Source organism: Lemur catta, chromosome 6 (genome assembly GCF_020740605.2).
Source record: "Lemur catta isolate mLemCat1 chromosome 6, mLemCat1.pri, whole genome shotgun sequence".
Classification (NCBI taxonomy): domain Eukaryota; kingdom Metazoa; phylum Chordata; class Mammalia; order Primates; family Lemuridae; genus Lemur; species Lemur catta.
Window position 1 is genome coordinate 55905946 of NC_059133.1, and position 15964 is coordinate 55921909.

Here is a 15964-nt window from a genome sequence, read left to right on the forward strand (position 1 = left end):
AGGACAGACAAGCTTATCCAGGAGAGAAAAATCCAACTGGAGGAAATGCCATCTCCCTGAAAAGGTCCTCACTGTTGAAGGTCGCCACAACCCAGGCCCTGCCCAGTACAGAAAGCCCCAGGCATATCCCTCCTGGGCCGGGCGGATGCCACGTGGTCATCCCCACTTCTTTCCTGGGCTCCATTCCATTGCTGGACAGCTATGGTCCTTGTCACAACCCAGAGAGGGACCCCTGCAGCTTCTTTCTTGGATCCAGATCTTTGAAGGTTTCTTCCCAAGAAGAATCTTCTCCTTTCCAGGTCTTCTCTTCTCTGGCATAAACCCCACAGCTCCCCAGCAAGTCTGGGTCACAGGGAGATGGTTTTTTTTAGCACGAAACCTGGGGTTTTCAGATGAGCCTTCTCTGGGTAAAGCCAGGCATTTGCCCTGCTCCTTGCTGAGAGATAAACAAAAAGGAGGCAGCAGTGGAGAAATACAGCCAGGAGATCTCTGCAGGGGATAACTCCCCAGGTCCCTAATTAGGGAGCACAGATAAACCCCAAATTAGCCCACTCCAGTCTGCAAGACCAGCATATTTCACTCGCTATCAGAAGGGCTTTGTTGCTGCAAAGGGCTTGGAGATCTCTGTGCTTCAAGTCGCCCACGGCCCTGGACCTTCAGCGGGGGAAAGGAGATAGAGCAGAGACGCCCTTTTCCGGTGTCCTGGGCTCAGCAGGGATAAAAGGAGGCAGCACTCTGGGTGCCCCATTAGTATATTCTCTGTCCCTTGGCAACTGCTTTTCTCTAGCTCTGTCAACTTCATCTCTCCCACCATGAGTCGGCAACTGAACATCAAGTCTGGAGGCGACAAGGGCAACTTCAGCGTGCGTTCAGCAGTGCTGCCGCGGAAGGCTGTGGGCAGCCTGGCCTCCTACCGCGCAGCTGGCAAAGGGGCCGGGGCTGGCTTCAGCAGTCGGAGCCTCTACAACTTTGGAGGGAATCGACATATTTCTCTTAATGTGGCTGGCGGCGGCGGTCGGGCTGGAGGTTACAGCTTCGGGCATGGCTCTGGGTATGGAGGCGGCAGGGCCAGCGGCTTTGCTGGCAGCATGTTTGGCAGTGTGGCCCTGGGGCTAGCGTGTCCATCCGTGTGCCTGCCTGGAGGCATCCACCAGGTCACTGTCAACAAGAGCCTTCTGGCCCCCCTCAACGTGGAGCTGGACCCCGAGATCCAGAAAGTGCGCACCCAGGAGCGGGAGCAGATCAAGGCTCTGAACAACAAGTTCGCCTCCTTCATCGACAAGGTGGGTTGCACAGGGGAAGGATAAGACAGCCCCGTGAGGTCTGAGCAATTTCCCTGCTGCCTAGGAATGCACCAGGCATTGATCATGGAAAGGTACAGCTGGGCCTCGGGAAGGCACCCTGATCGGCAGTGCAGGGGGACAGACCTGCGCGCTGGGTAGAGCAGAGGGATAAATGCATGTGTTGTCTGCTTTGGGGATTTTGCAGAGAAGGGCGGGAAGTTGCGTAAAGGGTCACCCTACCTTGAGAAAGAGAGATAGGATTCTGGAGGACAGCTGGATGGCTTCCAGCTCCCCAGAGAACATGAAGGGCTACTGGAACCCAGCACTATTCAGAGGGAAGGGCTTGTGGTACAGGCAGAAACACTTAGCTGAGACATTAGGGAGAACGTCTCCTGGGACCAGGGTCAAGCAATAGAAGAAAGCTGTGGAGTCTTCGTCTTCAGTAAGTTTTCAGTGACTATTTGTCCCGAAGGTTATGGAATGAGCACTTGTATAGGGTCTAGTTTGCATGGGGTGCCAAGGGTGGAGAGTCAGGACTTGAGCAAAATGACTTTACAAAAATCTATTTAATGTGGAGAGTCAATGGTGCATGTCCATGGGGCATGACAGCATCCATTATGGTTCCAGGTGTCTGTCAATTTGGTTTCCAGGTGCGGTTCCTGGAGCAGCAGAACCAGGTGCTGGAGACCAAGTGGGAGCTGCTGCAGCAGCTGGACCTGAGCAACTGCAAGAACAACCTGGAGCCCATCCTCGAGGGCTACATCAGCAACCTGCGCAAGCAGCTGGAGACGCTGTCCACGGACAGGGTGAGGCTGGACTCGGAGCTGAGGAGCATGAGGGACCAGGTAGAGGACTATAAGAAGAGGTGAGTGTCCCTGCCAAAGGGCACAGGAACTCTGGGCTCTGGGCTCCCCAGTGGCTCTGGGCTCCCCTGTGGCTCTGGGCTCCCCTATCTTTGTGCCATTTTTTTTAGAAGGGTCAGGAGCTCGTATCCCCTTCTCTGGTTGTGGGGGAAAGGCCTACCCTGTTTGAAGAGAGCCTCCTGCCTGGGTGATAGGAAGAAGTTCCTATGCTCGCTGACCCACTGAGAGGCTCAGTGGCTGGCTTGGGGTGTCCCCTAGGCACCTGTGCATTTTCCTTGGATGCAGGGAGGAGGATGCATGTGGGGCCACCCAGGACATCTTACTCCTGCCACGAGTGCCTTAGTGCTCACCCAGAGACCCTGCTGGGCACTCTGCATCCAGAGCACTTCCCCAGCCAGCGGGGGGAGGAGGTTCCTGGGCCAAGGGGGCTGAGCCTCTGCCATCTCCTCTCCCTGCCCACAGATACGAGGTGGAGATTAACCGGCGCACAGCAGCCGAGAATGAGTTTGTGGTGCTCAAGAAGGTGAGGGAGAGAAGAGTATCCGATATCTCTGGCACCCCCATCCTCAACAACTCTCCCAGGACTTAAGCCTAGGTCACCGAGGAGGGGGCTGGTGACTGATGAGAGTGGAGTCAAAGTCCTGGTCCCCAGCGAGGTAGAGAGGAAGGACACATACCTGGGAAAAGGACACAGACAGACAGAAGAGAATTCCGGTCTAGGAATTGGGAAACTCTGGTCCATCTCGGCCTTCCTGTGTGACGTGGGGAGGCCACTACCTCTCTGGGCTTTGTATTCCCCAGGCATAGCAGAGGAAGTGCAGAGCCCTGGTCCCCTTTCCCTAGTCCCAAAGGTTCAGTGAGTCTGAGAGAAAATTGATACTGAGTGACTATTCAATCGATATTGAATGACTATTCATCACTATGCTTCCCTTTGTGGGCAAAAATAGGACATCAGATGGCTTTGGGGATGGGGGTGGGCACAGGGCTGCTGATGGGACAGTGGTTGTACTGACTGGTGGCTCTGGGCGCCCCTCGGCAGGATGCAGATGCAGCCTACGCCGCCAAGGTGGAGCTCCAGGCCAAAGTGGACTCTCTGGACAAAGACATCCAGTTCCTCAAGTGCCTGCACGATGCGGTGAGGACACTCCTAGGCCCCACCCCCCCTCCGCCTCTTTCCAGCTGGGGCCTTCACCTGGCTCCCCGGGAAAGGCTGGTAGGGGAGATCTAGGATCAGCACAGTGAGAGATGTTTTGATGGAAAGGTGTCAAACCCTGCATTGGGAGACCAGGGAGGTACAGGATTCTGGTCCCTGGAGGCCATACATCTGGGAGGCAACTGAGCTGGATCACAGCAGTGGCCTTGCCCACAGGCAGGAAGAAACGACCCAGTGAGATCCTACCAACACGCAGATCCCCGGATTCTATGAAATTGTGGGAAATGCATTCTTACGCTGGCTGTGCTGCCTCCCGCTGCCTGCTGCCCATGTGCCGCTCTCCCTCGGCCCCGCAGACACTCCCCAGTGGCACTTCTTCTATCCACTTTGGCCCCATGGACCCTGGGGACCCATTCTGCCGGGGACCACAGGCCCAGAAGCCTGCTGGGCAGAGGAGGGACACCAGGGCACTCTGACTCTGTCCTCATTTCTCAACACAGGAGATCGCCCAGATCCAAACTCATGTCAGCGAGACCTCTGTCATCCTGTCCATGGACAACAACCGGGACCTGGACCTGGACAGCATCATCGACGAGGTCCGTGTCCACTACGAGGACATCACCCTGAAGAGCAAGGCCGAGGCTGAGGCGCTGTACCAGACCAAGGTGGGCTGGGCAGGTCTCCTTCCCCCACTGCCCTCTGTCCCTGGGGAGGGTCAGCCCCACCAGTGAACGCAGGAGACACCTCTGTGCTGAATGAAAGTGTGGTCTTAACCAAGGGTTCAACCACACTCTACCTGTAGAGTATTCTCAGCAGAGATTGCTCCCACAGGTAAGTCATGAGAGTGGTATGGATGGATGTGTCCCACGGAGAGGCACGGGTAGTCCTCTGTTGGAGGACAGAAGTGAGGTGTTCCCATCGTAGAACAATCACATTTGCAGGGACTGGGGTGTGTTGCTGCAGGGAGGGGAAGAGTCACACATGTGGAAGAGCAGCCGTGGATGGACCGGGGTGGGCGGGAGGAGAGAAGGAGAAGCCCTGAGCTCTTTTCTGAACTGCGGGAAGACTTCCCAAAGGAAGAGGAGTCTAGGACTATCCTGAGGAGTGGAGCTATGCTTTGGGGTAAAACCCTTTGGGGCCCCCAGGGAGGAAACCTTTGACCTGGACACTCCTGGGCCCCAGCTTGGGGCTCCTTTTCCCGTCCGTTGCATCCCACTAACAGCAGGGATGACAGGTGTGGTTCATCCCCTACCTTGTCTCATCACCAACTTCCTGTCCCTGGGAGACCAGATGCAGGAGCTGCAGCTGGCGGCCAGCCGGCACGGCGACGACCTCAAGCACACCAAGAACGAGATGTCAGAGCTGAACCGGCTCATCCAGAGGCTGCGGTGTGAGATTGGCAATGTGAAGAAGCAGGTGGGCAGCACCCCACAGAGAACCCCAAGGCTCAACGTCATCCTCTGGGGTGCAGAAGTGGGCCCACCTTTTAGGAACAAGCAAATGTCTCTGGCTGGGCTTAGGGGCTCTGCACCATCCTCAGCCCCTCTTCCTCCCGCCTCGGTGCCCCTGTCGTTGGAGCTGTCCCCCTGCTCATGGTCAGGGTGAGCCTTGGGGCTGTTGCTCTGACTCCCCAGCTTGCAGATAAGCAGCTGGGCTGGAGAGGGGAGGGGGCCAGGATTGGAACCCGGTTTCCTCTTTCTCAGCCTTTTCCTGTGTCCAAGATACCTGCCCCACGTCCCCTTCAGGTGTCCCTTCTTAGGGCAGGCCCTGTGCCCCTCCTCCCACAGGACACGGGGCATGTGTGGGGTGCAGGGGTGTGTGTCAGGGCCCTCTGTGACCATGCTATGTTCCTACCCTCAGGGTGGGGCATGGTCTTGGTGACCGAGGGACACAGCAGCAGACGAAGCCTCCTGGGTCCCCTACCCTGTGCCATGGCACCATTTCCATTTTAGCTAGGGGACCCTGTCTTATCTGAGAGCAGCAAGTCTTAAACACTGTGTCAGTGGGGAGATGATTCTGGACCTGTGACCTCCCTAAGAACCAGGTCGACTCTGAGAATGATAGAATTGCCAAACTGGAAAATCTGAGCCCAAGCTCCTCCCCATGCCCCATGGCCCACCATGTGATGTGGGGGCACAGGCACAGCTTCAAGACTCTACATTTGGCTGATGTGCAGGTTCTGCGAGGACCGTTTCTCTCCCCATCAGTACCTGGTATCAGAATGCCCTGGAAGTTCATCAGAGTCCAGTTTCTGAGGTTGTGCCTACAGTTTAGGGCCATAACTTCCCGCCCTAAGTGAAGGCTCCCTCACCCATCCAGGCCAGATATGGGCGTGTTCAGACAGATCCTCCCCACAGAGTGCTGGAAGAGTCCAGAAGCACTTGCTCTGGGTGCCAACAGGTGGGGAGGGTGTCCACGGGGGAGACATCCTGGAGCAGGAACCTGATGGCAGTGGGGCCCGTGCATGCTCTCTGGTCCCAGGGGCGTCCTGGCTGGGGTAACAGGCATGGTTCTCCCGGACCTGGGGTACTTTGAATCTGTAGATGTTGGTGCCTCCAGCCCCAGGCACTACCCCACCTTCCAAGCATCGGCATCTCTTCCTGCCTCCTGAAATGTGACAGCTCCGTGGCTTCCCGTGACAACACCTCTGAGTATCCATCTGCAATAGAAAATAGGGAGGCTGGGTTCTGGCACTGGCTTTGCAGCTCTTCCTCATTGTCACCCTGGGCCCTGTTTGTAACATGAACAGGTTGCTCTGCCTAACCTGTAGATCTAGAAATTATGCTCTGTTCTCATGGTTTCTCCATTCTTTGCCCTTCAGTGCACCAACCTGGAGACGGCCATCGCCGATGCCGAGCAGCGGGGAGACAACGCCCTCAAGGACGCCAGGGCCAAGCTGGACGAGCTGGAGGCCGCCCTGCAGCAGGCCAAGGAGGAGCTGGCACGGATGCTGCGCGAGTACCAGGAGCTCCTGAGCCTGAAGCTGGCCCTGGACATGGAGATCGCCACCTACCGCAAGCTGCTGGAGGGCGAGGAGTGCAGGTGGGTGGGGTGGGGGGGACACTGGGAGAAGGGGCTAAGGGGCCATGGGGCAGCTGGAAGGTGACAACAACTGGCTGGTGACCTTCTTAGCAAGGAACGCGGTGGTCTGACTGGCGAGCTCAGCTGCAGCTTCCTGCAAGGGGCTGTCAGACGAGCCACGAAGGCAGGTGGCTGGGTGGTTCTGTGCAGAGAGCCGGCTCAGGCGGCCTGGGGGTAGCTACCGGCCCTGCCACGTGCCATCTGTATGCCCTGGTGAATCACCTCACGTCTCCGTGCCTCTTATTTTCTCACCTGTAAGATGGAAGTTGTAATCTCAGGCTTATGGGATGTTACACGGATGGGTTAACATGGTGTACATATAAAGCAGGAGCCTGCTACGGTTTAGCTGAATCTGGATGCTCCCTGAGGTGTCATCCTTCTCTAACTCTCTGACTTACAGGATGTCTGGGGAGAATCCATCCTCTGTGAGCATCTGTGAGTATTCCCGTCGTGAGGGATGGTCGGGAAAGGTGGGGACCCTGGGACACAGTGTGCCACCTCCATTCATTGTCTCCCCATTCAGAAGTTTCTGTCCTGTCTGGGGACGCTTCTCTGGCCTTATAGGAAACCTATTCCTGTTCTGTCCTATGGAAGCAGAGACTGAGATCATGCCCACCCCTTTCCCTTCCTGCCTGTCCCCTGGGCAGTGTCATCTGGGGAAAGGACTGGGGGTATGGACTTCCCCAGGATCTCCAGGAGGGCAGGGCCGTGTCTGTCCTATGTGGTCCCCACCTCATACCGAGTCTGGCACATGATAGGGTCTCAGCCCCTCCTTGTTGTGTTTCTTGACTGCTGAGGGCCGTCGTGGGGACGGAATGGGGTGTCAGATTAGAGGTCACCCTGGGGACAGCAGTTACTGGAGCTGTCACCCGCTGATTGACACTGTTCCCTTCCCCTGCTCTCGGCTCTTCCTCCTCAGCCGTCATCAGCAGCAGCAGCTACGGCTACCACCCCAGCTCTGCGGGTGCCGAGCTCGGGGCCAGCGGGGTGGCAGGCAGCTCTAGCAGCACCCGAAGTGTGCAGATCAAGACCAAAGGGGCGCAAGGGGGAGACCTCAAGGACTCCCAGGGCAGGAACGCCCCGGCCAGGAAAGCCACCCGGTAGACCCACGGCCCCACCCACCTCAGCACCTGGAGAAAGAGATGCCTTTGCCACTGCCCACGTTTGCCATGCCCAAATCCTCTGTCCTTGAGTTTTAAAACTGTCTATAGCACACTCGACTCTCCGCATCGTGGCTTATCTTACTCTCAGTTCTGATCGACACTGTAGGTCCCGTGTGGACGTTATGACTTCTCACTTTCCTTGCTTCGGACGCACAAGCCATAATCGCCTACTTGGTGCGGAGGAAGCTGTGATTGTCCCTACAGGCAGAGAAGGAGGGAGGGAGGAGGGGGTAGGGATGGTTTGTTCCGTGCTTAGGCCAGGTTAGCAGGTGTCTGAGAGTTTTGCTGCCCCTGCTGGCATGGCGGGGCCAACGTGACCTGCCACCAGGAGGTGAGAAGTCAGACAGCCTTCACATGCCCACCAGAACCGACTTTGCAGGACAACTCCATTACTTAGGAGACAAGTGTACATTCTCAGACCACCAGCTGCGCCCAAATTCACAAAGCCAAGTGAGGGAGAATTGAGGATTTTTTGCCACCTGGTGTCACCTACCCACCTCTTTTATTGTCAACGATAGCAACTACCATTTGTCAAGCACGTACATGTGCCAGGCACATGCATTGCCTCTAATTCTCTCCCAGTTCTGCAAGGAAGATGCGATCGGCATCCTTGGAACAGACAAGGAGCCTGATCCCCTGAGAGGCTGAGGAACTGGCCCCAGTTGTCACCTACGTGCCAGAGTTAGGCTGGGCTGACTCCGGGTCTCTGCTGTTTCTAGGGCATGTCACTGCCACTTAACCAAACGGAATGTCCAACTCACAGTTCTTTTTGATGAAGGCAGCATAATTACGTTGCTGTTGGTCAGGACTGTGGGTATGCGATTTGTCTTTGGTCCTCTCTCTGGGGCTATGTCCCACATAGCTTCTGACTCTCAATTTCTGTTGCTGTGGGCTGAGTTCCGTGAGTGGAGCTTGGTCCTCTGTCTCTGTGTGGTACCACCTGGCCTAGAAGTTGTGGCTCATGGTGTAAATATTCCTAGGAACAGCGGCACCTAGTTCCTCCTTTGCTTGAGTTGGAGACTCTGAATTTCTGCTGCATATTCAATAAACTGCCCTTGCGTGATGTCAGAGGTGCACTGTCAGTCTGTCAATCACTCCAAATGTTCCACCCTCTGATGACAATGTGCCCCCACCACTCCCCAAAATGTGCAGATGAGCCTTAAGCAGAAGCTGGAGCTGCTCTGAAGGCAACCTCAGGCTGCTGGGACAGTCACACACTCGCTGCACAAATCAGCGAAGGGCAGCCAACAATGGTGAGAAGTGACAGGAGTGGAGAGGCTAAGCAAGGAGGGCTTTCTGGAGGAGGAGAGTTTAATTAAATAACCAGAAAGATGGGCACATAGACTCCTGCAGGGAGCCATCCCAGTAGGTTTGAACACAGGCTTTGTACGCTTATTTGGTGTGGGGTAGGCGATCTCAGATTTTCCAAATTGGAACAGGTTGAGGATCCCTTATACAAAATGCGTGGGACCAGAAGTATTTCTGATTTGAATTTTTTTCAGATTTTGGAATATTTGCCTATACATAATGAGATATCTTGGGGATGGGACCCAAGTCTAAACACAAAATTCATTTATGTTTTATAAACACTTTATACATACAGCCTAAGGGTAATTTTATATAATATATTTAATAATTTTGTGCATGAAACAAAGTTTTGACTACAACCCTTCACATGAGGTCAGGTGTGGAATTTTCCACTTGTGGTGTCATGTCGGTGCTCACATCGTTTTGGGTTTAGGAGCATCTTCAATTTCCGACTTTGGATTAGAGAGGCTCAGCCTGCAGTGGGCTGTATGGGTTTCCAAGCCCCTCAGCTTTGGCTGGCAGAGTTCAGTCCCCTCGGCTGCTTTCCAACTGGTCTTGTGGCACAGGTGTGCCCAGAGATGTTAGTCTCTATAGGCCTCAGGACAGTGAAGTGGGGCCTTGGGAGGGCGAGACCTCTGGCCCCAAGCAGCCACTTCTGTTGCCCACACTGTGCCTTTCACGTGTGCAGGAGGTCCCCTGCTCTGTGTGCCAGCTGCGACAAACCGCAGGAAGCACAGAGCCCAGGCGTGTGGTGGGCCTTCTGCCCCAGTGTCTCCTTCTGATGTCACTGCTGCCACTACGTGGGTACTGAACTAGTGTCCTGGGACTTATGGGGCTTCCATTCCAGCTCTGCCACTAACCAGTCACCTGTTACATACATTCTGTGGTTCTTCACCTCGTGGATCATGGACTCTTTTGGGATCTGATGAGAGCATGAGTCTTTTTCCTGAAAAGTACACAGAGTCATGTCTACATGCTCAGAGATTCACAGGTTGTCACAGACCCCCATAGCCCATCCATGGACTCTCTGGGTCAGGCATCCAGGTTACGAGCCGCTGGATCACCTATCCCTGAAGTCCTTCCCAGCCCTGATGCTCTGCCTCTTCCCAAAGATCAAGTTCCCAGTGAGAGACCCAGGAAGAGGGGCTGAGGCAGGGAGAGCGAATGGGACCCACAAGCTGAAATAGCTGTTAGAGGAACACGTGAGCCTCTGTGAAGCCACTCCCAAGGCTGCTGTGCAGGCACAGCTGTGACTGTGGGGCACACCTGCCCTGGCGTGCTGGGTGCAAGGCCCGCATGCTGCCCCGGCTCTGGATGCGTGGACGAAGGGCCAGAGGCTACATGGTTGTGACACAATGTGTCCTTTGCTGGGGCATTGAGGAGGGCAGAAGGGATAGCCTCGCTAGCTGCAACTATCTGCCTGAGAAATGGAGAGACTGTTTGCCATCTGGGGTTTATTAAGGTCCTGAGAAGTGCACAGGACTGATGGTGCTCTTGCTTCAAGACTCAGTTTGAGATTCCTTTGAAGCCCAAGAAGGGAGACCATGGAGGCAGAGCCAGAGGTCATGGTTCATTTCAACCCTTTGAGTCTATGTGCATTTTGACAAGGATGCCAAGACTGGGACAATCAGATGTCCACACACCGAAGAATGAAGTTGAACTCCTATGTCACACCATATGTAAAAATCAATCAAAATGAATCAGCAACCTAAATATAAGAGTTAAACCATTCTAAAACTCTTCTTCTAAAACTCTAAGTTTTCTTCTAAAACTCTTAGAAGAAAATATAGAGGTGAATCTTCATGACCTCGATTTGGCAATGGATTCTTAGCTATGGCACCAAAAACATAAGTAACAAAACAGAAAATAAACTGGACTTTGTAAAAGTCAAAAACTTCTGTACATTAAAGGACATTATCAAGAAAGTGAAAAGACAAGCTACAGAATGAGAGAAAATATTTGCAAATCATATATTTGATAAGGGTCTAGTATCCAGAATATATAAATTACTCTTACAACTCAACAATAAACAAATAAAAAAACCAGTTAAAAGTGGGCAAAGAACTTTAATGGACCTTTCTCTAAAGAAAATATACAAATGGGCAACAAGCACATGAAAAGATGCTTGACATGATTGATTAGGGAAACGCAAATCAAAACCATAACTAAGTATCAGTTTTATACCCACTAGGACAACTATAATAAAAAAAATGTTGGTGAGGTTGTGGAGAAGTTGAAACACTCATACATTGCTAGTGGGAATGTAAAATTGTTCATCCACTGTCAAAAACTTTGGCAGTTACTCAAAGTGTTAAACAAAATTGCCATATGACCCAGAAATTCCACTCCTAGATATATTACAAAAGAATTGAAAACAGGTGCTCAAACAAATACATGCACACACATGCTCATAGCAGCACTATTCACAGTAGCCAAAGGTGGAAGCAGCCCAAAAGTCCATCAATGAATAGATAAACAGTTGCAGTATATTCTCGCAATGGAATATTATTCAGCTATACAAAGGGATGACTTATTGATATATGCTACAATGTGGATGAACCTCAAAAACATTATGCTAAGTGAAAGAAGCCAAACCAAAAGGGTCACATAGTATATGATTCCAATCATATGAAATGTGCACAATAGGTAAATCGGTACAGACAGAATACAGATTGGTGGTTGCAGGCATTGGGGAAGGGGAATGGAGGTGACTGCTAATTCATACAAGGTTTTCTTTTGGGGTGATGAAAATGTCATGGAACTAGATAGAGGTGATGATTGCACAACATTGTGAATTTACTACATGTCGCTGAATTGTTCACTTTAAATAGTTAATTTTATGTTTCTTAATCTCACCCCAATAAAAGATAAAATTTGTGGGTGTAGTAGAGAAAAGGCCAGGAAACTGTATCTTTGCTCATAGGCTCACAGCTCATGTCTGTGGAAGATACTAAAAATATTTAACAGCTGGTACCCAGGCACTAACCAACCAGAGAATGCTGAAAAGGGGTGAGGGCTCACATCTGACCTGCTGGAGGGTTGTGACAAGAAGATAAAGTATCTGAGGCTCTGGTCCTGGAAACTGGAGGCTTGCAGGACAGGCTAGAGGGATGGTGGGCGAGCAGGGAGGACCATCCCAGTGGCTGCTGCCAGAATCCCAGGGGACAAATGAGGGAGTCAGCCTGGGCTATGGCCATGGCGGTGGGTGCAGAGCAGCCGACTCAAGAGAAGGCAGGTGACTTCTTGAGGGTGGGGAGTACCTAGGAGAATGGGGGGCATGGGGAGCCCATTTGGGGTAGAAAGTGATGAACGCAGTTTTTCAGGCAGAAGAGAATAGAAACCAGAGCTCGTGAGGGTTGGAGTTGGGCATGTGCACCCAGAATAGGGCAGGCACCTGCCCTAGACATTCATACATGAGCAAGCCAGGGCAGTGTGGGGGCTGGGAGCACACACCGCAGCCGGCCTGCCTGGGTTTGAACCCTGGAGGACGGGGCTTGGGTTCCAGCCTTTTAAAGGAAGAAGGCTTGGATGGATGGGCAGCAAGGAATGGAGGAAACAACGTGGGGTGGCAGGAGGCTACTCGCTAGCTGTGCGACCTTGAGTACGGTGCTTAACTTCCTTGTGCCTCAGTGTCTTCATCTGTGCAGTGGGGATGGTAATAGCCCCTCCTCACAGGGCTGTTGTGAGAATCCAATGAGTGAATACATGTCGAGTGCTCAGAGCAGTGCCGGGCAGTTAGCACTGCGTAGGTGTTAGCCACCTGTTAGCAGCAGCATCGTCATTCCTGCTTACAAGGTGCCTCCCTTCCACCTCGGGGAGTAGGTGATGTGGACACTAGTTTTTAGAGATGTGGAAACAGAGGCTTAGGAAGGTAGCAGACCTGCCCGTGGTCACACGGCTTATGAGTGGCCGAGGCAGGACCAGGACCTGAGTCCTCAGAGTCTCAAGTCCACTCGCTGTGCCAGAGGCTTGGGGTGGGGCTGGAGCACTGCTCCAAGCAGGCAGTGAGGAGGACAGCGGCTGCCCAGACGCAGCATGGCAGGCTGGGAGCGCAGCTGTGCCTGGCAGGGCAGCCCTCCCTGTTCTCTATGCCCCAGCTCCTCTGGGGCGGGCTCACCTGCCCCCTTGCCAGCAGCAAACCTGCTGAGCGGTGTCCTGCCCCAGAGGAGCGGCTGACTGTGGCAGGGCCCCCAGGGACTGAGCCCCACCCAGCTGGCTTGTGCCAAGTGCCCTGCCCACCTGAAACTCCAGGAGGAGGTGGGGTGTGAAGAGGGGGACTTTTGGGGGTCCACCTGCTGAGGAGGGCTGGCAGGACCTGGGCTGACATCATCCAGACAGCCCAGCTCATCCTCTCTAATTTTGGAGACAATTATTTGCTCAGAGAATCACCTACCCCTCTCAGTGTCGCCAGCCCGCCCCCCTCAGTGCCACCAGCCTGCCCCCACCCCCAATCCTACCCACACAGCAGCCCGGTTCTGCTTCCTCCAACACATGTGGCTTAGGCTCTCCCCGGCTCAACAGTCCTCACTGGCTCCCTATCACTCGCCCTATCTCAAGCAAAGCCTGGGATCTAGGGACCCTCCACCCAGTCACTCGTGATTGCTTTAGCCTGATGGGTCTTTTCCTCACAAATGACCTGCCTCCTGCCACCCCATGTTTCCTCCATTGCCTGCTGCTCATCCGTCCAAGCCTTCTTCCCTTAAAAGGCTAGAATCCAAGCCCCGTCCTCCAGGCAGCCCTGGTGGACCTGGTGCACCCAGTGTGCATTCCCCGCGCCTCTCTCGTGTTGTGCCCAGTGCTCTCGCCTTTTCCTCTCAGGCCTTCTCCGAGAGCTCCTCAGACCCAAGAACACTGACGGGGAGCGAAAATGCAAATCGGAGTCCTGGGATCACAAACAAAGGTGTCACACTGACCATGATCACAGATACAGAAACAAAACACAAGGAAAACTACAACTTATTCATATAAACCACATAACGCATTTTGGCCATAAGACCAAGAGCCATACAAAGGTAATTTAACATGCCATTTAATGTTGCCTTGAATGTCCAAGCTAGATGTTCCTGGTTCCTCGGGGGTTCAATTCTCTAATCTGATACCCTCCTCCCTGACCAAGTCACCGGTGAGTGAAACCAGCTCACAGGGAAGCTGGACTGCCCACATCCTGCCTCCCCAGCAGGGGCTCTGTCTCCTCCCAACCCTCAGTCTCCCCAGATCTCAGTTGAAGTGGGAGCGGAGCTGGGGGAGGTTGTCACCTCGGTGAACTGTGGCCCTCCCCATCTCCCTCCAGCAGAACCCAGCAGCCCAGGAGCCCCACCTGGGCCCACCCCTCCTGTGGGCAGTCTAGAACGCTCCTCCTCCCTCCTCTGTGTAGGCCTCATCACCAACACTGGGCGTTTCATTCCTAATGGCAGCGTATGATTAATTCATGCCAGGGTGTTAATGACTTGCTAATAGCTTGATGAGCTGCTTCTCCCCAGGGCACCTGCACTGGGAGGGACCCCGAGACTAAGTTCGCTGAGGGCAGGAAACTGCGTATGGCCCTCTCACCACTTGGTAGGGGCTCGATAGATATTTCATAAATGGATCAACATCAGTAGTTGTAAGTGAAATGATGTTTGTAAAGTCCTTCCTACTGAGTTTGTCCTTGGCAAGCACTTTTTAGATGGTGGCTGTTATTATTATTTCTAATGGTGGATTTTCCAATAGCAGGGATGGTCCGAGTGGGGAGACTCTTTGAGCCTGGAGCCTGTGGGAACCCCACTCCTTCCCGGATGACGCTCTGTGGGAATGTGCTGATCCAGAAGCCCCAGAGGAGGGGAAGGAGGGGGAGGATGGAGAGAGGAGAGGACAGGATGATTCCGTAATTCTGTTAACACTTCACTCCCTGCTTTTGGTCATCGATAGCGTTTATTGAACATTAAGTATACACCAGGCGTGTACAGAACACTTTATGTGGATTAACATGTGCAATCATCACAACTACTCCAATCGGAGTTTATTATCCTATTTATAGTTGGGGCTTAGAGAGGTCGAGCGAAGCTCCTCTGCTGCGCGGTGGAGTGGAATTCAGATCCCCGGAGCCTGGGCTCTGACCTGGGGCCACACTAGGTGGACGCAGGCCCAGAGGCTCCCAGAAGATGCACCAGCCCTGCTCTGTTTGGTCGCTTCTCCAACAAGGGGCTGTTTATTGGCCCTCCTGCACATGGGAGGGGCCTGGGGCCATTCCCTCCCCGCCCCCCCTTCTGAGGCTGGTTCTGGGCCCTGAGGGAAGGCACAGAGGGAGGGGTCGACTGGGGACATGAGACCCTTCCCCAGGCCCTGGCCCTGGGAAACACAGACACCTGTACACAGGTGTCAATGGACAGGGGTGTCAGGGCACAGAGGAGAGGGGACAGGGCAAAAGCCAGGGTTTTAGGCAGGATTTCAGAAGACCAGGGGGATTTGGGTCAGAAGAGAGGGGAGAGAAGGGGTTCCTGGGTAGCTGACGATGAGACCAGTGGGTGAGACGTCCTTGCCTGGCAGGGAGCGTGGAGGAAGAGGGTCGTGGGATGGGTCAGGGCAGCAGCTGCAGGGACAGAGCAGGCTGGGCCAGGGCAGCTGCCATGCAGTGGAGAAACACGCAGCCTGCACAGCCTGTGACAGAGGACCACTGCGCAGGGCGCTGACAGGCCTTCGGCTCACCCCACAAACTCCTGTGTCCCCCACTGAGCACGGCGCTGGCACTCAGCAGAGCTTCACCGAAGGGGAGAGGGAGGGAGAAAGGGAGGGAGCAGAGCACTAGGTGGTCTCTGATCTGGAGAAGCCTCTACCATCCTTACAAAGGAAAACTAAGGTGACATGTGACTTGGCCTTCAGGGGAGCCTCGTAGGAGCTGCCCACAGAGACACTGCCCCTCCAGCACACGCCAAGAACACGCCCAGGGCTGAGGGAGGTGAGGAGAGCCCAGACCTGGCTTGTGCCAGTCCAGGAAGACCTCCTGGAGGAGGGCAGGATGGGGGAATGACAGCACAGGAGGTGGCGGAAGGGACAGACAGAAGGATGGAGGGAAGGTGGAGAGGAGGGAACGAAGAGGGATGGAGAGAGAAGGTGGGAAAGAGGGAAGGGAGGGAG

At 54.1% G+C, this 15964-nt stretch overlaps 1 protein-coding gene across 1 annotated transcript; it reads left to right on the forward strand.

Annotated features, from left to right (window-relative positions):
- Positions 1-812: 812 nt before the first annotated feature.
- On the forward strand, positions 813-7585 carry KRT74 (keratin 74). The gene is made up of 9 exons (XM_045553940.1): positions 813-1283; positions 1934-2148; positions 2609-2669; positions 3186-3281; positions 3800-3964; positions 4590-4715; positions 6121-6341; positions 6781-6815; positions 7300-7585. Exons 1-9 carry the CDS (start codon positions 813-815, stop codon positions 7482-7484), a joined length of 1575 nt encoding a protein of 524 aa, XP_045409896.1. The 3' UTR covers positions 7485-7585.
- The last annotated feature ends 8379 nt before the right edge of the window (positions 7586-15964 follow it).

Excerpts from the sequence above, each read along its gene's own strand:
- KRT74 (XM_045553940.1), top strand. The coding sequence starts at position 813 with ATGAGTCGGCAACTGAACATCAAGTCTGGAGGCGACAAGGGCAACTTC. Across the intron at positions 3,282-3,799 it reads TCAAGTGCCTGCACGATGCG|GAGATCGCCCAGATCCAAAC; the intron begins GTGAGGACACTC and ends TTCTCAACACAG. Across the intron at positions 6,816-7,299 it reads TCCATCCTCTGTGAGCATCT|CCGTCATCAGCAGCAGCAGC; the intron begins GTGAGTATTCCC and ends CTTCCTCCTCAG.